At 39.8% G+C, this 20,921-nt stretch overlaps 2 protein-coding genes across 2 annotated transcripts; one reads left to right on the plus strand and one right to left on the minus strand.

Annotated features, from left to right (window-relative positions):
- Positions 1-30: 30 nt before the first annotated feature.
- fkbp1ab (FKBP prolyl isomerase 1Ab) lies at positions 31-5,359 on the minus strand. Its single transcript, XM_030769442.1, has 5 exons — positions 5,285-5,359; positions 5,095-5,142; positions 3,586-3,698; positions 2,211-2,385; positions 31-1,686 (listed from the first exon to the last, which is right to left on the minus strand). Exons 1-4 carry the CDS (start codon positions 5,319-5,321, stop codon positions 2,257-2,259), a joined length of 327 nt encoding a protein of 108 aa, XP_030625302.1. The 5' UTR covers positions 5,322-5,359; the 3' UTR covers positions 31-1,686; positions 2,211-2,256.
- A 7,964-nt stretch (positions 5,360-13,323) lies between these two features.
- On the plus strand, positions 13,324-20,017 carry vwa1 (von Willebrand factor A domain containing 1). The gene is made up of 6 exons (XM_030768904.1): positions 13,324-13,716; positions 16,559-17,116; positions 18,120-18,443; positions 18,635-18,910; positions 19,342-19,614; positions 19,830-20,017. Exons 1-6 carry the CDS (start codon positions 13,635-13,637, stop codon positions 19,856-19,858), a joined length of 1,542 nt encoding a protein of 513 aa, XP_030624764.1. The 5' UTR covers positions 13,324-13,634; the 3' UTR covers positions 19,859-20,017.
- The last annotated feature ends 904 nt before the right edge of the window (positions 20,018-20,921 follow it).

Consider the following 20,921-nt stretch of genomic DNA (forward strand, 5'->3'; position numbering starts at 1 on the left):
AGGCATATTTCCCAAAGCAGGTAAAAAGCTCTTTATTGCAACAGCACATTTTGATATCATTGGTTTTGTCTGCACATGATATTCAGCACACAAATATACAGTGTAGTAAAGGACCCTTAAAGCCACAGACCATCATAGCTTAATCTTTTACAGTAGCAAATTCAAGCATCTTTTTTCCACTACACCTTCATTTTCTATCTCCTTACAAAACACACTACTTTTTCTGTTACTCCAGCCACTAAAACCTGACTTATCCACACAGTGTTGTCCTCAGAAACATTAACACTGACAGATTGCAAAATAATTTACAATTATAGCTCTAAAATTAGTTAAGTAAGTCTTTGTTTAGAAAGTTGGCGTCTGAAAAATATTTATCATGGCAAGTTTTTTGAAGAAAATAATTGACAGGAGAAATTACAGTTTACTCGGTTCCTCAACTCTTTCTGATCTAGTTTTTCAAGAATTTTCTGACAAAACTTGAAACTCCAAATTCGATATGCACATCCAGTGCCCATCTCTTACGTTTTGTAGCATGTCAAAGGTTTTGTGGGAAGAATACAAATTAGAGGTTGATTTGGTAAGAGGATAAAATGAAATATAAATTCAGAAGTCAATACAAGTACAAGCATTTTTATGTATGGCATGCAAACAAGTGCCATGCCAAATGTATCGGTGTACAAAAAGAGATTATTAGTACAACATGTGTAGTATTGCTAAAACAGAGCAAAGGAAAAAAAAATCTGTGACATTTTACTCAAAATACCCACATAAGTTGTTTAATACCAAGTCTGCTAAATTATATTTTAGTGTTTTCTAACAAATTGGCATAATTAAACATGCAAACTTGATACAAATTTTTCTATCAAAGCATCTGAAGAGCAATCATTCTTCAAGACCATTTTTATATTGCAAACCACTTTTGTCGTGACATTATGGAGACTTCCTGTAGCTCGACTCAGTTCGCCAAAACACTAGGCAGGTGGTGCTTGGGTGTCAAAAATACAAGTAGGCACAAGGATTAAGGTTGATTATTACTACCATACTTTAAACTACCTCAAAGTCCCTCATATGAAACCCAGCTGATCAATGTAGGGCTGTGTATCAGTGCATCATGAGATCTGAGAAACCAGTTATTGTACAAATGAGTCTCCGCTTCTCAAATCATCGCTGCTTCCAATGATCCTGTTTTGCAATTGTTTTTTGTGCACAACATAAAAAGCTAATGCTGAGAAACCCACAAAAATTTAGGTTGTTCTGCTATTAAGTGCCTGGAGAACTAGAGGTAACACGTGCTTTTCATTAACTTCAATCTTCAGTCACATTAACACTTGGTCTCAAGCACATCACCAATAAATACAGTGAATATAAACACAGTTACACATGAGTAACTATATAAATGATCATTGCTAAATGATTCATTGGTATGTTGTTGTTTTATCATGCACAATGCATCATGGCAAAATAATTTAAGCAATAAGGGTTAAAAAAATCACAAAGTTTGTTAGGTTATGGCCCATATAATTCATTGGAAGAATGTTGGGAGTGTAAATATACAAAAAGAAATGGCACAAGCAAGAACACATAGAAAATATAATGAAAACGAAAGAGAGTTTTAACATTAAACTCATGTGGAATCAAGTGCAGACTCTCTTAACTTCTCTCCACATTTTCATGGTAGGAGGCAAACTGTAGGTAGAGGAGAGGTGAAAAACATTATTATTATTATATACAGCGAGAGTTCAATACAATTATTATAACTCTTTTCAAAACACTCCCTCAGAGGCAACTAATCTGTGTCTGTACCATTCCGTTGGTATACATTTGTCATACAGCATACCCAGCAGCAAAGAAAGTGCTAATGTTATCTGTTAACATGTTAATGAACAATGAGCAATGCACAGTCATCAGGAATAATTTTTCATCTACCAGGACATTGCTATAAACTACATTCCAGAAGATGACAATATATCCTGACCCCCCGCATACTAATAAGAACTCATGGAGGTATAGAAGATTCAACAGTACGGTATAAAATATTAGTGCACAGTGACTGCAGATGGGGCTCTATTCAATCTGACTGAACAGCCTAAATTATTGTTATGTCTGTATTATAATGCTACAAAGGTGAGGTAAGATACAACACATTAATTAATCTTGGAAACACATTTCTACATACACTGATGAAGGCTGTGTTTTTCAAATATACTTACAAAAAAAGAAAAAAAACATTGAAAAACAGGCAGAGGAAAGGCTTCTTCACTCAAGGCTGAGGAGCTCCACATCAAAGATGAGGGTGGCATTGGGTGGGATAATCCCAGGGTGACCTTTATTACCATAAGCGTAGTCAGGAGAGCAGGTCAGCTTCGCTCTCTGGCCAACACTCATCTACACAGACAAAAGAAAACACTATCTTACTAAACGTGTATTAGCCACGGTGCTCTCTGCAAGGAATTTATTACTCATTAGTTAATGTATCATATATGCAGGGTTTGTTTTACATATTCATTAAGCAGGTTCTTTTGACAGAGATATATTGGTAATTGAATACTCTCATGGTCTTGTTAGCTTGTAAGCACAAGCATACACACATCCTCTCTTGCCCCAAGCATCAATATTTTATATGTCGAGAGCTGAGTGCCTTTTTGTTTAGATATCGCTTGCTTTTATTCAAGCTGGTATCCCTCCTTGACTCTGCTGCCCTAAATTAAGAATATGTAATCAACGTCCTGGCAACTGCTCACAGTTAGGATCTTTGTTACACAATGTAATGACTAGCATGTGAATTGAGGTTCACAAAAGTGCTGTGGTTTAGGTATATGCCGAATGCATTTCCATGTAAGTAAATATGAGTTCCAGTCATCTTCTGAGAAACCAAAACATATGTCCTCTCTTCAGTCATATCAATTTTAATCAATCCACTAAGAAAAATTCCAGACTGGGTCCACTGCTACACTTTCATGTTTTTGATCAGTAAGATGGGTTTAACGAGCCCCTGTTTGAAAAAAGGGAGCCTGATTGTTTTATTAATATCTGATGAGATACAGTACACCCAAATCCCATTACAATGAAAAAAACAATGTTTAAAATAGTAACAATTTATTCTACAGAGAACAAAAAAAAAGACTCTTTGTCATCAATAGTTTGATGTGGCTCCTGTCTCCATAGCAGTATCATTTCACAAACAGCTTTAAGCACTTCCAATCACCAGATGGGCAGATCATTTCCTTAATGCTATTCCAGTAAAGATATCTGAAGCAGACGTACATCCATAGAAAATTCCCTGCTATTAGAGGACTGACATATACCAGTTGATTCACTGATATGAGCAATACATTAATACACCATAAAATTTTGGTCAATGCCCAACCATAGCATCATCTACTCCAAGCGCATCAAAACTTTCATCCAATCCTGAGATAAATGGCCTGTGAGCTCTCAGTCAGAAAACATTTTCATACTCTGTGTTTCCTATATCAAATGGTCATCTGCAACATCTATATCCAAAGGGCAGGCTGTCTTTTCAGCCTGCTTTCTCTCAGTCTGATTGGAGGAAAAAAAAAAACCCTGCAGAAACTCATCACACACCTGCACGACTCCTTCCTCCCAGCCACGGATCACTTCCTGTTTCCCAATCTTGAACTTGAACGGCTTGTCGCGGTCGCGGGAAGAGTCGAACTTTCGGCCGTCTGTCAGGGAACCTGAGGATGGATGAGGATGAGTAAGGAGAACAATGAGAAAAACAGGATGTGAGCATATTAGTGCCAGAAATGAGTTACAAAGTGCTGTTGCATCCTACCACAAATCTGTGTGTTTTTTTCTTCCTTCCTGTCCATTCGTGTCATGTCTCACAGCAAAAACAAAAGCATGGGTGTGGAGCATTCTGCTGAAGCATCAATATTAAAAATACTAAACCTATGCCACAGTGTTTCAGATACAAATTTATCTTAGCTCAATCAAGACAAAAACACTTGCATAGCTTGAATTCTGCAAGTGTACATGCAGTGTTCGGATCTTTTACACTCTATGGCAACCTCACTGGTGAATGTATAACGTTACACTTAGGGAATCTTATCTTTGCTGAAATAGCCGCAACAGCTGTTCCCAAAGTACAAAGTGACAGAAAAATGAGCCCATAAATAGGGTTTCACACATAGCGCCCAGGGAGGTAGACGTGTGCTCGTTATGAACTGATTCCTTTAACGCAAAGTTATCTGCATCCGTATTTCATCCTACGTGCACGGTGTGAGGAGATAACGTGCACCTCTTCTCACTTGATTGTGCTTCAAGTAAGAACGTAGTAGCAATGTAATATTGCCCATTTTCATTTATGCCATAATGAAAGCTCTATGTAGACATTATCAAAAAAAAAAACAAAAAACGTAACACTCGTGGTATAAAACACAGTGGCAAGGCATCCGCCCGGGTGTGTTTCTAAAGCGGAGTTACATAATCACTAATCAAAGGGTCTTAAGGCGCAATGTGCGTTATAAGTCGTGGACTAGTGCCGTAATAAACATTCTCAGACAAGTCAAACAGCACATTATTAACAACAGTAGGCTTGCCGTCTATAGCTTGCGTCCAATTCAAGCAAACAATTACACAATAATCCAGTAACGGTTCAGCACGTTAGCGAGCACTAAAATCAAATCCCTGACATACCCCACGAAGGGACTCGGTCCAGAAAACGCAAATCCCGCAGATACTATGTTTGGGGTTTAAAAACATCTGTTTTGCCTGACTCCGTCTGCAAGCAACTGTCTTCGGTAAATTCATGTCCGATGGTGCACAATTAGCGAAGACCTTTAGTGGCCAAAACATTGTTGAAAACTGAGTTCAGATTACAATGGCTGTTATCGAACCGCTCAAGAACCATCTATTTACAATATCGGCGGTCGTGTGTAGTAGTAAAATGGTTAAGGAGACTGAATGACATATTTGCCAGCAAGCAACATTACAGCTTGCACAACTCAGACGGATTGCCACTGACTAGAATCAGCATTAATCCAGATTACTAACTAACAAAATGATCATCTTCGTCTGACATTTTCACCCCAAAAAAACAAATTGGAAAAAAAAAAAAAAATACACACTCACCAACATAATGCACCACACAAGTCTGTCCCTTTTTGGGGAAAGTCCTTCCTGTAAAAAATAAATAAATAACATAAGGCAAAGAGAGGACATAACAATCCATTAAATAATTAATTTCATAGCAAAAGCAAAAGGGAAAACAATAGAATACGTGTCTAAATTTTGGTAAAAACATCGTTCTCCCATTTTTTACCATCGCCTGGGGTTATTGTTTCTATTTCGACTCCCATTTTACTCGTTCTATCCCCTTCCAAAAAGGACCCTCCCGCAGTCTATTTCTAAGCTTTTCCCAGCTGTAGAAGCGTGATGTAAGCAACATTAATGAGTTTCCAAGATGGCTACGAAAGGATATTTCAAATTAAAAGTTCAGTTTTATTATCTGTATGATGATGAGATCGGACAGATTTTAAAGGTTCTGTGTGGCCCAAAAATATGTGTGTGTGTGTGTGTGTTTGTATGTGTATATATATATATATATATAATAGAGCTAGTCAGTGAGGAGTCTCTTGGCCATGTTCACCGCATGCAGAGCAGCCACATCCCCAAAGACATCTTCCGTAGCATATCTAATTACTGGATTTCTAATCCAGTATTAATATCACTTGGATTGCCAACAAGTACTCAGCCACCAAACACAATCTGTCCCACCCTCGCTCGTTTATACCAGTTTCATAAATGTCATACAGGTATTACACACAACTGCTAAACAGATTTTCTAAAAAAAATATATATTAAACCTGTTATATGTTATACCTTATGCAGCAGCAAATATGCAAGTAGTTAGCCACAGCTCAAAGCAATAAATATTTTTAAAAAATTGTCTTTCACCTTTTTGTGTGTGTGCATTTCACGTTTTGTATTATTTTCATCATTTCTGGGGTCTTGGAAAACACCTCTGAAAACCTGTGAATTATGATGACAAACACCACAAAAACATTGACCTGACACGTTACAGCATAACTGGTTACATGATCACAAGTTTGCATTAATTAAGTGTAACTATTATGTTCACTATTCATGTTTTAGCACTTTTGATATTTGTATAACTCGACATTCATAATCTTTGTTTCTGATGTTGCTTCTGAAACAGTCAGAAATGAATTTAACTCTCATTCTTATAGTTTGATTTTTTTTTAGGAGATTTTCACAGTTAATTCCACAAATAATCTTCCATTTACTTGAATGTTTAATGTCCAAAATGTAGACTGACGTTCAGCAGATCATTCTGAGAAACTGTAGTGTCTACGTCATTCAAAAGGGGGCAGCAAAACATAATGTAGGGTTTACTGTAACAACTAAACACTACGTTTATTGAAGACACATTAATCTCCAACAACATACAGTAGCAGTAGTTGGCTGCTGTTCATGGGATGCAGGGTAATAATATTAAATAATACAACTTTGATTGAGTGTCAGGCCACAGAGGACAGGACTTCACATCTGTAGACATCAGCATATCCCATATTCACCCATCATGTTTGCATATAACTGCCAATACAGCTCAAGCCAATAAATGTTTCTTGATTAGATTTAGAGTGCTCCTTGATTAGGCTCTAGGCATGATCTAATACATCTGGACCAATGGCCGTACACCTACGTCACAAGGTTCCTATTGCACTGTGAAAGCACCTACCCTGAAGTAGGCATTCTAAGAACTATGATCGTTCCTGCGGTGCGAACACGCGAAAAAGGGGATACTTTCTCCAACAGTTCTAATAACTATGGAAAAGTTCCTCCAGTGCAAAAGTGCCTATAGAGTATTTTGGGCCTTTTGTGAAGAAGAACAAGAAGAAGAAGAAGAAGAAGAAGAAGAAGAAGAAGCCACAGTTGTTCATTTTATATAAACCATGTTTTTAAAATCACCAACAGTTTACCACTGGCATACTATTAAGTTCTGTTCTTCAGGGTTTATTTTACATATTCACATATTCGGCTGGTGGATCTTATTTTCCTGTTTTGCTCCCTGGGAACATTTGTGCTGCTTAAGCAGTAGTGTGTAATCTGAGTATGATGAGTGTAATTTTTTATTTACCACATTTTACAGCTCACTTATAGTTAATAGCCTGCTGCCTCAGCACTTTCCTTCTGTTGACTGACAGTGTAGTGTTGGTTTTTTGCGGTCTGGCTTACAAACATCACCCCTCTGAATTTGATTGAGCATAACAATTATTTTAAGGTCAAGTCTGTGTATCACAACCAATGTCAACAATGTTCTTCACTTCAGTGAGTGATTTGACCATACAAGGCGTGTTTAAATAAAGTAACAGAATAAAGCGTGAAATTGTTTTGGGTGGTAATGACTCAGTGTGTTAAGATTTAACTCACTCTGTCTGGATGATGATGCATCTATGCAATCTAGACACATCATCATCCAGACGACTATCCCCACCTTCTCCACCACACTGCTTAATGTCTGTAAATAGCATCTGCTTCACAAACTGCATCTGTTTTATGGCAAGACCTTGAAAGGAGGGAAGGAGTATGGAGGATTAGACGGTGAGGCCCCTGGTAAATTAACTGTTAATGCAGTCCTGGTGATTTATCAAAATAAGTTCTAGCCTTGTCAGTAAAGAATCTCTCCCATACGTCTTGTGTCTTCTCTACTTCATACAGAAAGTCTTGTTTATATAGGCACTGTACAGTACTGAACACTCTCTTTATTCAAGATGGGTGTCACACACCGCTGGACCTTGGTTATTAGGTGACAGAAATATATATGTCTTTAATGCAAAACATCAACAATTTCAGATTAGGCTCCACTGTACCATAAGTCATTAGATGAGCGTTACTCGATACATATACAGCAGAATGTGGAGATTTGGTTTTGTGATACATGGTGGTGACTGTTAGTGTTGCTTTGAAATGCCATCAGAAGGAGGCACACAACGAGTCTTTTGGCAGTGTGCACAAAGAGAGCAAATAGTCACAGGGCACGATTTTGAAATACCAATGCAAAGGGTATGAAAGCCCTTAAACATGCTTTACACTGAAAATAAAGTGTATCCAGAAGGTGCAAATGCAAATAATGATCTCTGCATATGATCTCTGATCTCTGCATGTGTATCTCTGTTACACAAGCATGCTCAATGCTCCTCTGTTGACATTCCCCATATAAAATGGTTACAAAAAGCATTCCGGAAAGCAGCTTGAAATGTCTCTGGTGACCAAATAAATACGACATAGAAATATTTCCACAGCTGAAGGTAAAAAAAAGATGCAACGCAAAATTAGTTATTGCTGTTAGGCAATTTCTCCCCATTTGCCAAAGTCCCTCATATTTCATATTCATCACATATTTTCATACACAGACACTTGGCATTTGACCAACTGTAATTCCCCTTGTCATTTCTACTTCATTTTTCTGCCTACGCTTGTCTGCTGTTCCAGTTCAGTTATGAATTATGAAATCACAATAATTGAGCTGTCCATGTAGCTTTAAAACTCCTTTTCTCCACTGTTACCATATGCTGATCCTGACCCTGAGGCTTGCATGTCCCATTTCCTCACACATTCAACCTCTGTTACATACCGTTTATTGTGCATTTAAGCAAGGGAAGACAGAGATTCTCCCAGTCCTCAAACACAAGCACAATGCTGCTTTAGCAGGCAGGCTGTAGTGTTGCCCCAGGGCTCAGATCTCTGACAGACAACGCTTTTCATCTAATCCTGTCTCTTTATCTTTTCTATCAGCCTGAGAAGTGGGTTTTTGAATGACAATGAAACAGTCAGAGTCAGGAACACTGACCCTGCAGCACTGGGGTAAGGAGAGAGAGAGGGAGAGAGAGAGAGAGAGAGAGAGATGTATGAGGAGAAAAAGGCCATAATGGACCCCAAAAAAAGCGGGAGTGCTCACTGCTAGACTTCACTGAGAGTGCTGTTATCAGTTTGTCATAAAGATAACTCCACAAACCCAGAAAAAGATATGAGAACAGGCAAGAACGTCTGTCTGGCTGCACGACTCCACCCACATGCACAAAGTCACTCAGTAATAATCACCTCGACAGCTATTGTTCAACTGAGGAGACCGAACAAAATTTAGGCTTACACTTTAGCAAGAACGTCCGCAAATGAATCTGTTGGGACAGGTTTTCAGTCTGAGGAGGGTGTCTAAGACACTTTGGCACCAAAATCAAAGCAAATATAAAATAAGCACACCCTTTTTTCACATCCGTCTATTCAGCTAAAGTAAACACACATAGAGATAAGAGGCTACACATACAAATAGACTCTTGTACGAATTCAGCTGCACACCCTGCTTTGACCCCCGCAGGAGCAGCATGAAAGAGGATGTAAAAGATAGTGTGGCCAGTGTTTTTTTTTTTTTTTTACAAATTCCTGTGTGTTCATACTGCCCACATCTGATGGAAACTTTTGTTTATACAGTAAGAATTTGTTTCTATGGGTGCATTGCAGCTGTGCTCAGCACACACTGGAGGGAATGACCTAGGTGGGTGTCTTTGAGAACTAGTAATGAAAAAGGAACACACAGCTGTAAAAAACTCAAGCCAATTCAAAGTGAAATTTACAGGCTCTAGAAATGCATAAAAAAGCGAAAGGAGATGAAGAAGCACAGAATGAACTAAAGGCGAGAGCTGAATGTAGTATAGAAAGAAAAAGAATACTGAATATAAACGACAGAGAGAGAGAGAGAGAGCCTGGAGAGACTAAGAGAGACGGAGAGAAGGAGGGCTGCAAGCATCAGAGGAATTTGTGTAATGTGCAGGCAGATATAAACACCCTTTTTAAGCTACGAGAGTGGAAAGCCTTTGGCCTTGTTTCAGTTGACTCCATTCTTGATTAAAAAAAACGAAGAAAGAAAAGGATTTTTTTTTCTGACTGTTCAAGTGGAATAAATGCCTGCCGCATTCTAACTGAAGTGACTCAGCCCAGTGACCTTTAGTCAGATTTCCTGACATGTCACGGTAAAATAGAGTACCTGACTTCAGCACAATGTTCCCTTTACGTTTAAATGATTCAACTCTGGAGCCCAGCCCAAATTGTTAGCAACATAAACAAACAAAAAACAGACAATAGGATCAAATTAAATTACTGAAGTCTCGGTTAAATAAGCCCATTATGAATGAAGAATCAGCCTATGACGACAGTAGAAGGCCCATGCATAACCTGGTTCAACATATGGTACTGGAGTTTTGCATGAACTCAGCTTTTTTTTTTTCTTCTTCATGAAAATTCCTCTGAAACGTAAGGAAACCTTTTCCTATGCCTATGGAATGCTATAAATACGTCTTCAACTTTGAGGAAAAATAACATACAAAGGTTCAGACAGGACGTTGCCATGAGAGTTATAATGGACCTCGAGAGAGAACAGGACAGTTATATTGGATGCCCTGAGAACTCCATTTCCCATGACAGTCAAATACACCCTCTAACCTCACAGTGGAAATGTTATATAGTGGGTGTTGGCTTCTTACATGTAGGAAATTCTGAGCAGTAAAATTATGGCATTACAGATGTTTCTACTTTTGCAGTAGAGAAAAATGAAAAAGATTGAATGGTCAGTGGGGGTGGGGGGGTGGGGCAGATTAAGACAAAGACAACTGACAGATGGAATACATATTAGAATATTTCATCCTTGCAGATCATGCACATTTATGGAAAAAATGATATATAGGAAATTCATTATGACAATTTTTCTCTGTGTGTTGATTGTGCAGGAAACACGTAAAGATTGATTGTTTCCACTGGAGACTATGTGAGGTGGAGGGTGGATGGTGGTGGGGGGGGGGGGGGGCTGTTTGGACCTTGGCATGCCAAGCGTGGTGGGATATCCTGCCTATTTCCAGTAGTTACCGTATTACTGTATCATGTCACTACTTGGAGGGTAAAGCTAAGACCATTAAAGCTCCTTACCAGTTCACTGGCCATACTTTACATTAGCCAATATACTGAATGTTCAGTGAAAACAGATAAACAGCAAGACATCTGTTTTAACCTGCATGCCCACACGTGGGGGCCAGATGGGTAACCATAAAATTTCCCCATGCAAAAACAAACCCTAATACAAACCTTGAGCAAAGAGTGCTGTGGAAGTTGAGACAGGCTTTTGTGAGGAGTTGGAAGTCTTGATGACGTACATACTGAGGAGTATCTGCTGGAGAGCAGGAAGGCACTGGGCATTTGGCAATTCATTGCTAAAACAAATCCAATGATGGGAAATCCCACTGAGCTCCAAATATATTTTTAGTTTGACATGGATGACTTAGCTCTTTGTTGACTATCCGGTCGCCCGTAAAGCATAAGCCAAACAAAACATCTTTTACTGCATTTAGGTGTACCTTTGATCTGGTTAGAATTTTTGTCCACACCTTACAGTCCCATTACCCTTTAACACACTTAATTGATCATAGAAAATTGATCATGATGCACTTGTAAGTCGCTTTGGCTAAAAGCGTCTGCCAAATACCAAATTGTAAATAGAACTTCATAGGTTTTTACTAACAAAATTTTCATGTTTTTCTTGTCTTCTCCCCCTCCCTTCACCCCTATGCTTTGTGAACTGGGTTTCTACTGGCAACGTTTTACTAACAAAGGCAAAGTGTATCTGCTTCCCTTGTGGATACAACTCAGCTATGCTGTCTCCAGGGTACTTTTATATTATCAGTCGTGTTTTTATGTGTCAGCTCTCTTCCTTTTCCTTCTTTTCACTGTCCCAGAGATTGTAACCAGCCTTAATGCAGTTCAGTTCATCAAAAAGAATTTTTAAAAAGTCTGTTGTCAAGGTTCATTTGTCAAGTTAACCAATAATCTGTATTTCATAGATTATTTGAAAATGTGCTTTTATAAGCCAGTGAATGTGAAAATGTGGTAAAACCTTAAGTTAGTCTAGTTTAAAGAGTGGTTAATTGTTAATAAACTCCACAGTCATGGATAATACTAAATTTCAAGATATAAGGGGAGACTACACACTAAAGAGATGAGATGGGTAATGCAGAACGTCAGTTTATTTGTGGTAAATGATATGAATTTGAAAGGTAACACTTTTCAAGGTTCACACTATCTAACTGATTTGTGGCACTGCAGTGCTGTGTAACAATATTGGGTATGTGAGTGATTGTCCCTCTCTGTTACAAATATTCCTGTGTCACGGATAGGGAAATTTTTATTTCCATCCATGGTGCTTTATGGAATGTAATGACATAATTTTCGATGAATAAAACAGAGTATGGGCCACACGTCCGTGCAAAAAAATGTGCGGATCCATTAAAAGAGTAGATGCACATACCAGCGCAAAGTTTTTCCAGGTGCATTTTCAACCTGATTTACAGCTCAGTGGACAATTCAAAGAGCATTGCTCCCATCTGTTGGACTCTCACCACACATGATGCATGATATTAGTAATTGAGTATGTGAAGGCTGTTCCAGAAATGCTCCTTAAACAAAGATGGGCTAGGTTCACTGTCTATTACAGAACATCAGCGTTGTTTGATAAAATAATAAAACTATAAACAATAAATGTTTTTATGATTTCTCTTTTTGGGCATAATTCTGTTTCTGTAACATGCATATGAATGTGCATTTTACATATGTTTTGCAAAAATAGCACATACAAATGCTATACTCTTCATGTGCTCTCTCTGGGGTTGCAAGATATCGGCCTGCTATTTCAAGGACCCTTCTCTCTCTCTCTCTCTCTCTCTCTCTCTCCTCCCGTCTTTCTCATTTATGTAATCACACGCATGTTACACTTCCAAATTTAGACAAAAAAGTCTTAAACCATCTAGGACAACAACTAATCACTATGCTGTCTTTGGAGCAGATTTTAATCTGTTGACATGGAAACTATTTTCTGACAGCAAGAGCAAAAGCATACCTTATACTGCAAGGTTGCTTGCCCGGAGTCTTAAATCCAGATGTCCTGTCATGATACCTTATAGCCCAGACTACTAAAACAGTCCTTTACCGGAATGGACTTTGATCTCAGAATATTGTCTCAGTTGTGTATTTCAGTTTTCTATTACAGAGTGATTTCTCTTCGGCTTTTGTACAATAAAATATCTACGTAAAACAAACATCACCGTCCAAACTGGGCACAGGTCCAAGGTGGTGACGTTTGGCCCGAAGCCTTCTAAACTGAGACACTGAAGACGGGAGAGGAGGGAGCAAACCAATGAAAGGGAGGGAACCGGGCGAATTCAGTAGCTGAGACTGACTGCACAGACATTCTGAAGTTAGTTTCGTTCAGTTGGAAAATCTCTAAAGTTTAGGAAAGAACACATAGGTTACAGTAAAATATTCAGCGATCGAAAATCGTTTGTTAATTATACAGTTGTGTCGTGCTTGGACTCACTGGTAATATAGTTGCTTTTTTTTTTATAAATAAAGAAGAAAGAAACATTCACATCGACGCAACTCAAAATCGTTCCCTGTGGTTATTTTTTTACGGGGTCGTCAAAATTTGGAGAAAAACCGCAGACAAAAATGTTTGAATATTGACTTGGACCGACCATTTGGGCTATGAGCACTACCTTGAGGATAGTATCTTCCACAACTGTGTGTACTTCTGAAGTTTTTACCTAAAACCAATGGATTCCAGAATTGCGCTCACGTGTTTTTTACTAAGTACGCTGTTTCGGACATCTTGGAGCCAAAACGTACCTGAAACAGGTGAGACTTGGTGGCTATTTTGCTGGAGGGAGTGCCTGAGGGTTTGCTGGAGAATGATTGATTTTTGTGTCAACGTATTACCGTATCTGATATGAACACAATTGTATCGCTTGTCCTCATCGGTCAAGGGAAGTATGGGTTGGCATCAATATATTGCTGATTTCAGTCAAGGACTGAAAGGTGTGGTCTTTGGAAAATTCGATTGAACAAGAAGAGAGTCGGCGTGTGTACTTATCAGCTACGTTAATGAAATAACTGTTTCCTAAATAATTATTCCCAAAGACAATTTGGTGTGTGTGTCTGTCTGGCTGGGTGTCTGCACGTGCGGGTGCGTGTATGGGTGTGCATGAAGTTAGGTGTACGCACATGTATACACATAGGTCTCGCTTGAAGTAAATGTGTATGTTAGTGCGCCTCTTTCTTTTGAACACAATTCCTGGATTCGATTTTTTTTTAAACAAAACCTCCACACTTGAGCTCTTCAGAGCGTCAAATTGTAAACAACTCTCTTTTGCTTCTGCTCATGCTCTGTCAAGCTATCCTGCCCGGGCATTGTTTATGTCTCACCTGGGCAGTAGTCCAGTCAGTAGCTCATATATTTAATCTCTGGTGCAGTGTTCACCACATTCTCATACAAGTTAGGGCAGACACACAAACAGTTGGCACACTCAAAGAAATCATGGAGCGAAAGACTTTGGATTGCAAAACCAACACAAAAGGCCAAAGTGCAACGTCCAAACAAGCAAGGAGATGTCTAAAGAGTCACTGGAGTGGAAATGTTTGTGAAAGTCTGTGCTGTGTGCTTACTGTGTGTCTATACCTCTAAGCAGAGGCAAAGCCTTATGGAAAATGGAATTTGCGTAATTGGAGTCAGGAACCCATATGTCTTAGATCAATCTGATTTATCGGAGCAACCACCCAGTGTACAACTATGATGAAACATCAAAAATGCACACTGAGAGGGCAAAGAGTGAATAACAAACTTCCAAATTACACAGAAAGTGCTTATTAATATTGTGTACATGTCGGCTTCCACAAAACCCATGGATGCTACACTGTTGGTGGGCAGTAGTGTACTACTAGGCCAAATAGCTTGGACTTTTTTAAGCTGACAAATACTTGACCCCCCCACCCTGTCCCTCCCACTCTTACACATTCTTCCACTCGAATATGCTGGAAGAGTTTAAGCGTTCTCTTTTTCCATCATATTGAATTGCCAGTTCTCACCTCCCCCCCCCCTATTTACTGTACCTCCGTTCTCTTGTTCCCTTGTTCCCTCACCTTTTTCACCACAAACTCACAAACTTTCCTCTCTATAACAATATCCAGTAGTCCTGACCTTAAACCCAGCTACCTCTCTCCATCTGTTTATATTTATTGTTCACCTCATGTTTTAAAACCCTTTTCCTGCCAGGACATTTGTTATTTTGGCAAGTCACTACTGCTTTGCTGAATCTTTCTAAATGTTTTGAAGAACGCTTTTAACTGTAACGTTTTTTACCCTTTTCTCTCTATAAATCTGACACTCTCCTCACCACTACTTTTACTGTCTACCAGTCCCTTTCTGCTTTTTGTCAAAACCTGTATTTTTCTTATGTTTCTCCCACAGTACTTAGCTCTGTCTTTCCTTTGAGATCTGACTTTCTCTGCATTTTACTGGTTTGGCAATAAAAATTAATGGCTGACTGCTCCAAAGAGGGGCAGAGGTTGAGAGTGATGGAAGTTTTTTTGTGAATTTTTCAGTGTTTGTGTGTGTGTGTGAACATGTGAGAGAGTCTAGCACACTGGAAAAAAGACGGGAGGGAGGGAGTGTTTATCACTGTTATTCAGGTGGCTACATTTATACAGTATGTACAATGGTTGTTTGTGTGCATGCTTTCCTGTTTTGACCATTAAAGTGCCTATAACAACATTTTTGTGGTTAGAAACTACATTACGCAAACCTTTGTAGCACTTCTCATATCTGATGGAATTATTCAGTACAAAAAAAAAAAAAAGGTGAGATTTTCCACAGTGTTTATATCCAGACTTAACTACACCTCACTACTGTCCCCTTACCTTTTACCCCAACATATCTGTATAAAATGAATATACTTCTTAACTGCACTGCTCTGTACAAGGCAATAATGTATGATCTCTTGTTGTGTCAGCAGGTTTAGCTTGGTCCTAATAAATACTGCTATTTGCTTCTTAGAGTTTGAGATTCGTAATGGGATATCATGATTGTCATTGCAATGACTTCCTGTTACTTTTAGGATAGTTTTTGAAGCCCTGACCTACTTGTCTATTGACCTAACATTTTTAGGTGGTTATGAGTGTCTGACTTAATATGTCCCTAGCTATTGCTTAAGATCATTAAGTGATCCTTGTTTATGTACAAACTAAACAGTTGTTAGGCTGCCTTTCGTTTATGCTATGTTATGAAACCTCTCATTGCTAGTTCACTAGGCACCAGCTGTAAGGAGTTTCAAAAGGGTTTTTTAGGTTGGGTTGTTTTATTGTTATTATTGTTTTTCATTTAATTTGAATTATTTTATCATTTATTTGATTTTATGACCTCATGGATTCTTGCTTTTATTGTTGGTTTACGTTATCTCTCTTATTGCTTTTGCTGATCCCTTTTTTTTAATCACACTCAACACATGTCTTGTAAATTTTAGTTAATTTACAGTACATCCCTTTTTATGATTTTTTTTTCCATCTTAATTCTGCATATGAAGCCCTTTTAGCTTCATACCATCTACTAAGCATGTTATATAAATGAGGCTATTATTTCTTTATTATTTACTCCATACTATTCACTCTGTATTTAATTCCCCCTGTCTTTTGTTTTAACCTACAGTTCTAAACTGTTGTGAAGGCGATGTCTTGTTCCTGCTAGACTCCTCTGGTAGCGTGGCATCTTATGAGTACACGCGGATGCTCAGCTTCCTGTCGGAGCTGCTTCAGCCTTTCTCTTTAGGCCCTGACCAAGTGAGGGTGGGCCTGCTGCAGGTTGGGACTGAGCCTCGCCTAGAGTTTGATTTTGGGGCTCACAGCTCCCAGGAGGGTTTACAACGGGCTCTACAGAGGACTAAACAGCTTGGGGGAGACACCAACACAGAAGAAGCTCTGCTCATGGCCCGGGACCAAGTACTGAGACCAGGAGCACCAGGAGGAACGAGACCAGGGCTTCCCACAGTCCTCGTCTGGCTTACTGACGGAGTGGAACCTGGTGATATAGAAGAACAAATGGCTCAGCTGCGGGAGGAAGGTGTGTCCGTCCTGGTGGTCTCCACTGGTCATGGGAACTACCAGGTGCTGAGAGAGGTGGTAACCCCCCCTGCAGAGGATCACCTTTTCTTTGTGGACATTGATGATTTAACCATCATCACTGAAGACTTAAGGGATGCTATCATTGGTAAGTACCTGAGGTAAAAAAAATTTTAGTGTGACAAGAGAAGAACATTGTAAGGCTTTTTTGTGCAATCCAAGTGATTTTTGGTGAGTCATATTCTCCCACATCAACCCATTCATATAAAAAGAAGGAGGCAATGTTTTAAGACAAAAATGATCACTGTGGCATGAAGTAAACTGCATTATATTTTGCCTTGGGCAGTTTGTCATGGGTGGAACAGGGAAACTTTTAGATCACATGATGTCACTGATTAAGACATGGTTTGAAGTCATTTTACATCCATTTTACAGTGTGCTCTTTAGGTGTAAGAGGAGAAACTGAGATTTGTTCATTTCTCTGCTTCCACTCAGAACCAACTGGTACAAATCTAGGCCTTCATGCCAGTCTAGCATAACTCAAATCATCAGAAAGAGTAGAAGAAGACAAGGAGGCACAGGAGAGAATTAGGACAGAAGGAGACACTGTAATGAGAGAGTGGGGGCTATTAATACAGAAATTATTTTCTTCCCTCCAACCCCCAGCTGAGTCCCTCAGGGTGCTAGACAAGGATATTTATGGGTCGGGGTGGGAGGTGGGGTTGGGGGCGGGGGGGGGGGGGGGGGGGGGGGGGGCTCTTTGTAGTGATACTGAGTAACGCTCAAGGAACACTCACAGACATTTACATAAACACATATGTAATAGGTCATATGTAAATCTAAAAATATCTAATTAGTAAAGCATTTGGCCTTCGAGATGTTGCCCGAGAGTCCTACTCACAGCTCACTGACACTGAATCCCCTCATGAGCTTTCTATTTGTTACTGCAGCATCCTCTGACTGTGTTTTCTATTTTGAGGGACTTTATTACATGGCGTTTAGGGCTGTGCAGACTGTCTTACTTTTTAACCCTTCTGTCCCTCGCAGAACGTTTATGCATCTGAGCTGCCCTGCACTTGGCCTCTTTTTTCTCCCTCTCTCTCTCTCTCTCTCTCTCTCTCCTTCTCCATCTCTCCTATGAACACATACAGAGATCATTCGAGCAGAGAGGCTGCAGGTGAGAGATGTCTCCTCCAACAGTGCAGTGCTACAATGGAGACCTGTGCTGGCAGGTGCCGGGTACTACGAAATCCGATTTCGGCCCATGCAAACTGGACAGACAGGTGGGGGAGGAGGTCCCGGCACTAGCCCTAGCATCACGGGCGGCTCCTACCAGAGAATCACCCGTCCGGGAGACTCCAGTTCAGCCAAGCTAACTGGCCTGCTCCCTGACACCACTTACACGGTCACCCTAACTCCGGAGACTAACCTGCAGGTCCTAAACTCACTCACCGCCACCTTTACCACACAGCCTGGTGAGCAGAGCAGAATTCACCTCAATATGGTTTCCCGGGGGGAATGGATCGAGTCAGCAATGGAATGATAGATCACTTAGCCGTGTAGACTATTTACATTTTTCTGCTTTTTTTCCTAATCTCCCTTCAAATACTCACTACTTCTCTCATTTTTTTACTTTGCCGACTCCTTCTTTTCCTCCCTAATTCAGAGGTAATGAGCCCGGCCGTGGTGACTGTATCCGGATCCAGCACAGACAGTATACGTCTGAGCTGGGGTCCCCTGCAGCCTGACTCTGTACGCACCTACCAGGTGGAATATTCCCCTCTTCCCACAGGCAAACTCCAGGTTGTCACCCTCAGCAACAGGCAAAACTCCACGGTTCTGACCAACCTCCAGCCAGACACCCAGTACCTGGTCACTGTGAGCGCACAGCACTCATCCGGACGGGAGAGGGCCATGTCGGTGAAAGCCTGCACTCAAGAGGGTAAGGATCGCTGCATTTGTCATTGGGAATCAAAACAGTGAGGAAAGGTACCACAGGGCAAAAAGATGTAGAAAATGCATGGGTTTAGGGTTAGGGTTTATGGGTTTTGGGAATCTGGGTCAGATTTAACGCAGGTTCATTTTAAACGAGACAAATAATAAAAAGTGACAGATCAGACTTTGTGTACATCTGTTGCTGTTCTTTGAATGTGTTCTATAAATATAACACTCAAATTACTGGACTGAAAGCACTCCCACCCATCCTGTGCATCCACACAAACATGCACAAACACACAAACACACACACACACATGCACAAACACTCACTGCACTCATTGTACAGCAGCCAAGATCTGTTCATCTGAGTGCCCTTTAGGCAGGAAACGAACATTGGAAGAAAGATCTCACTCTCTCACTCTCTCTCTCTCTAAGTGTTGCCAGCCTTAGCTGATTTGCAGCTGACCACAGTGGGAAGTGACTCAGTACAGGTTCAGTGGAAAGGCGGTTTGGAAGGGCTTCGTGGTTACTGGGTTACTTGGGAAGGAGAAGCAAGTCTTGCAAGCCAGCGCTCCACCCTGTATCTGCCACCCAGCACCCTGTCCACAGTACTGACTCGGGTTCCACCCAGTGCCCGTGTCTGTGTTTCTCCCGTTTACAAAACAGCTCGTGGGGAAGGCCTCTGTTGCACTGCTAAGTTCAACTCAGGTGATAGACAGTTCACACACATTGGGGTTTTATAGTTTATTATCTGGCCATACACTATATAATGATATGTTTACCAAGCTCTTGTAAATTGGACCAAGGCCATTGAAATTGGTCCCCAGTCTAACCTTGTTTTCACACCCTATGTTTGATAAGAAGTAGAAGTGGAAGTACTACAGACCAGTATAAATCAATATCTCTTTCATTTCCTCCTACAGCTGCAGCAACCTGGAGCCACAGAATTTAACTTATGGCCCAACAGCAGCAATGTCCAGATGAGTGGAGTGGATGGAAAGCAGAGGAGGAGAAGGGCCAGGCCAGACCACTGTCTCTGTTATAGCACGTGTTGCCAGCTGACATGTGCTCAAGGACATATATCTTCACTATCTGCACTGAAAAAAAGACAATTTAACCAAAATGATTTAATACTTACAGCCATAGAGTTACCTTTACAAAAATGTTATGGTAATATCATGTCATATATATATATATATATGTTTTCAATGAGGGCTTAAGACAGTATAGATCAAAGGAAGAGTGTAAATATCATTCATATATCATTGATATGATTTAATTTGATTTGAGTAGTAAAAAGGTAACCATTTTATAACACTTCCCCAGTCTAGTTCTCTATAACTGGGAACAATGATGAACCTTTTGGATCATTCTGTCATTCTTATCTTTCCTGCTATATTTTGCTACAGAGAATTCACGTAATCACACCACTGCTTGTAATTAACGAGGTAGGCTAATTATACAGCAAGTGCACAGCTCATATTCTTTAACACAAAGTTTATGCATATTTTATATGTGATGAGAAGTCACAGAAATTCAGGGATTTACATTTACTGATACAACAGCTGATCATAGATGTTTTGGTTCAAGTATGGAAACAGATGTTTTGTGGTTTAGAAGGCTCTTGGTCAGTTTGTTTCCTTAAGTTTTCAGAGGATCCAGTCTTTTCCCACACGTGTACAATTATGGTTAGGCCCTTTACTGCCTCCATGTGCTTCTTGTTGTGGGTTTGAAAATATTAAGCTCATGTAATTCACTCAAAACAGCAGTGTTCCTCAAAAGGAAAATCAAATGCATTTTTGTTTACCTACAAAGAATTAAACTTGATTTAAATTTAATCTTTTATGGGATCCCTTTTCTGAGTTTGAAGCTAAACAGGGCTTTACTCTCTTATGATCTTTATGTCTGAGTTACTCAAATAGATTGAGTTGGGGCATAGGTGCGCCGCATTGTTGACATCACAAAAAAAGGAATCCTCGTTTAATGCTTAACAGAGACCTTGGACTGACAACATA

Source organism: Chanos chanos, chromosome 3 (assembly GCF_902362185.1).
Source record: "Chanos chanos chromosome 3, fChaCha1.1, whole genome shotgun sequence".
NCBI classification, from domain to species: domain Eukaryota; kingdom Metazoa; phylum Chordata; class Actinopteri; order Gonorynchiformes; family Chanidae; genus Chanos; species Chanos chanos.

Excerpts from the sequence above, each read along its gene's own strand:
- fkbp1ab (XM_030769442.1), bottom strand. The coding sequence starts at position 5,321 with ATGGGAGTCGAAATAGAAACAATAACCCCAGGCGATG. Across the intron at positions 5,143-5,284 it reads AACAATAACCCCAGGCGATG|GAAGGACTTTCCCCAAAAAG; the intron begins GTAAAAAATGGG and ends TATTTTTTACAG. Across the intron at positions 2,386-3,585 it reads GGGAGGAAGGAGTCGTGCAG|ATGAGTGTTGGCCAGAGAGC; the intron begins GTGTGTGATGAG and ends TTGTCTGTGTAG.
- vwa1 (XM_030768904.1), top strand. The coding sequence starts at position 13,635 with ATGGATTCCAGAATTGCGCTCACGTGTTTTTTACTAAGTACGCTGTTT. Across the intron at positions 13,717-16,558 it reads CCAAAACGTACCTGAAACAG|TTCTAAACTGTTGTGAAGGC; the intron begins GTGAGACTTGGT and ends TTTAACCTACAG. Across the intron at positions 18,911-19,341 it reads GAAAGCCTGCACTCAAGAGG|TGTTGCCAGCCTTAGCTGAT; the intron begins GTAAGGATCGCT and ends TCTCTCTCTAAG.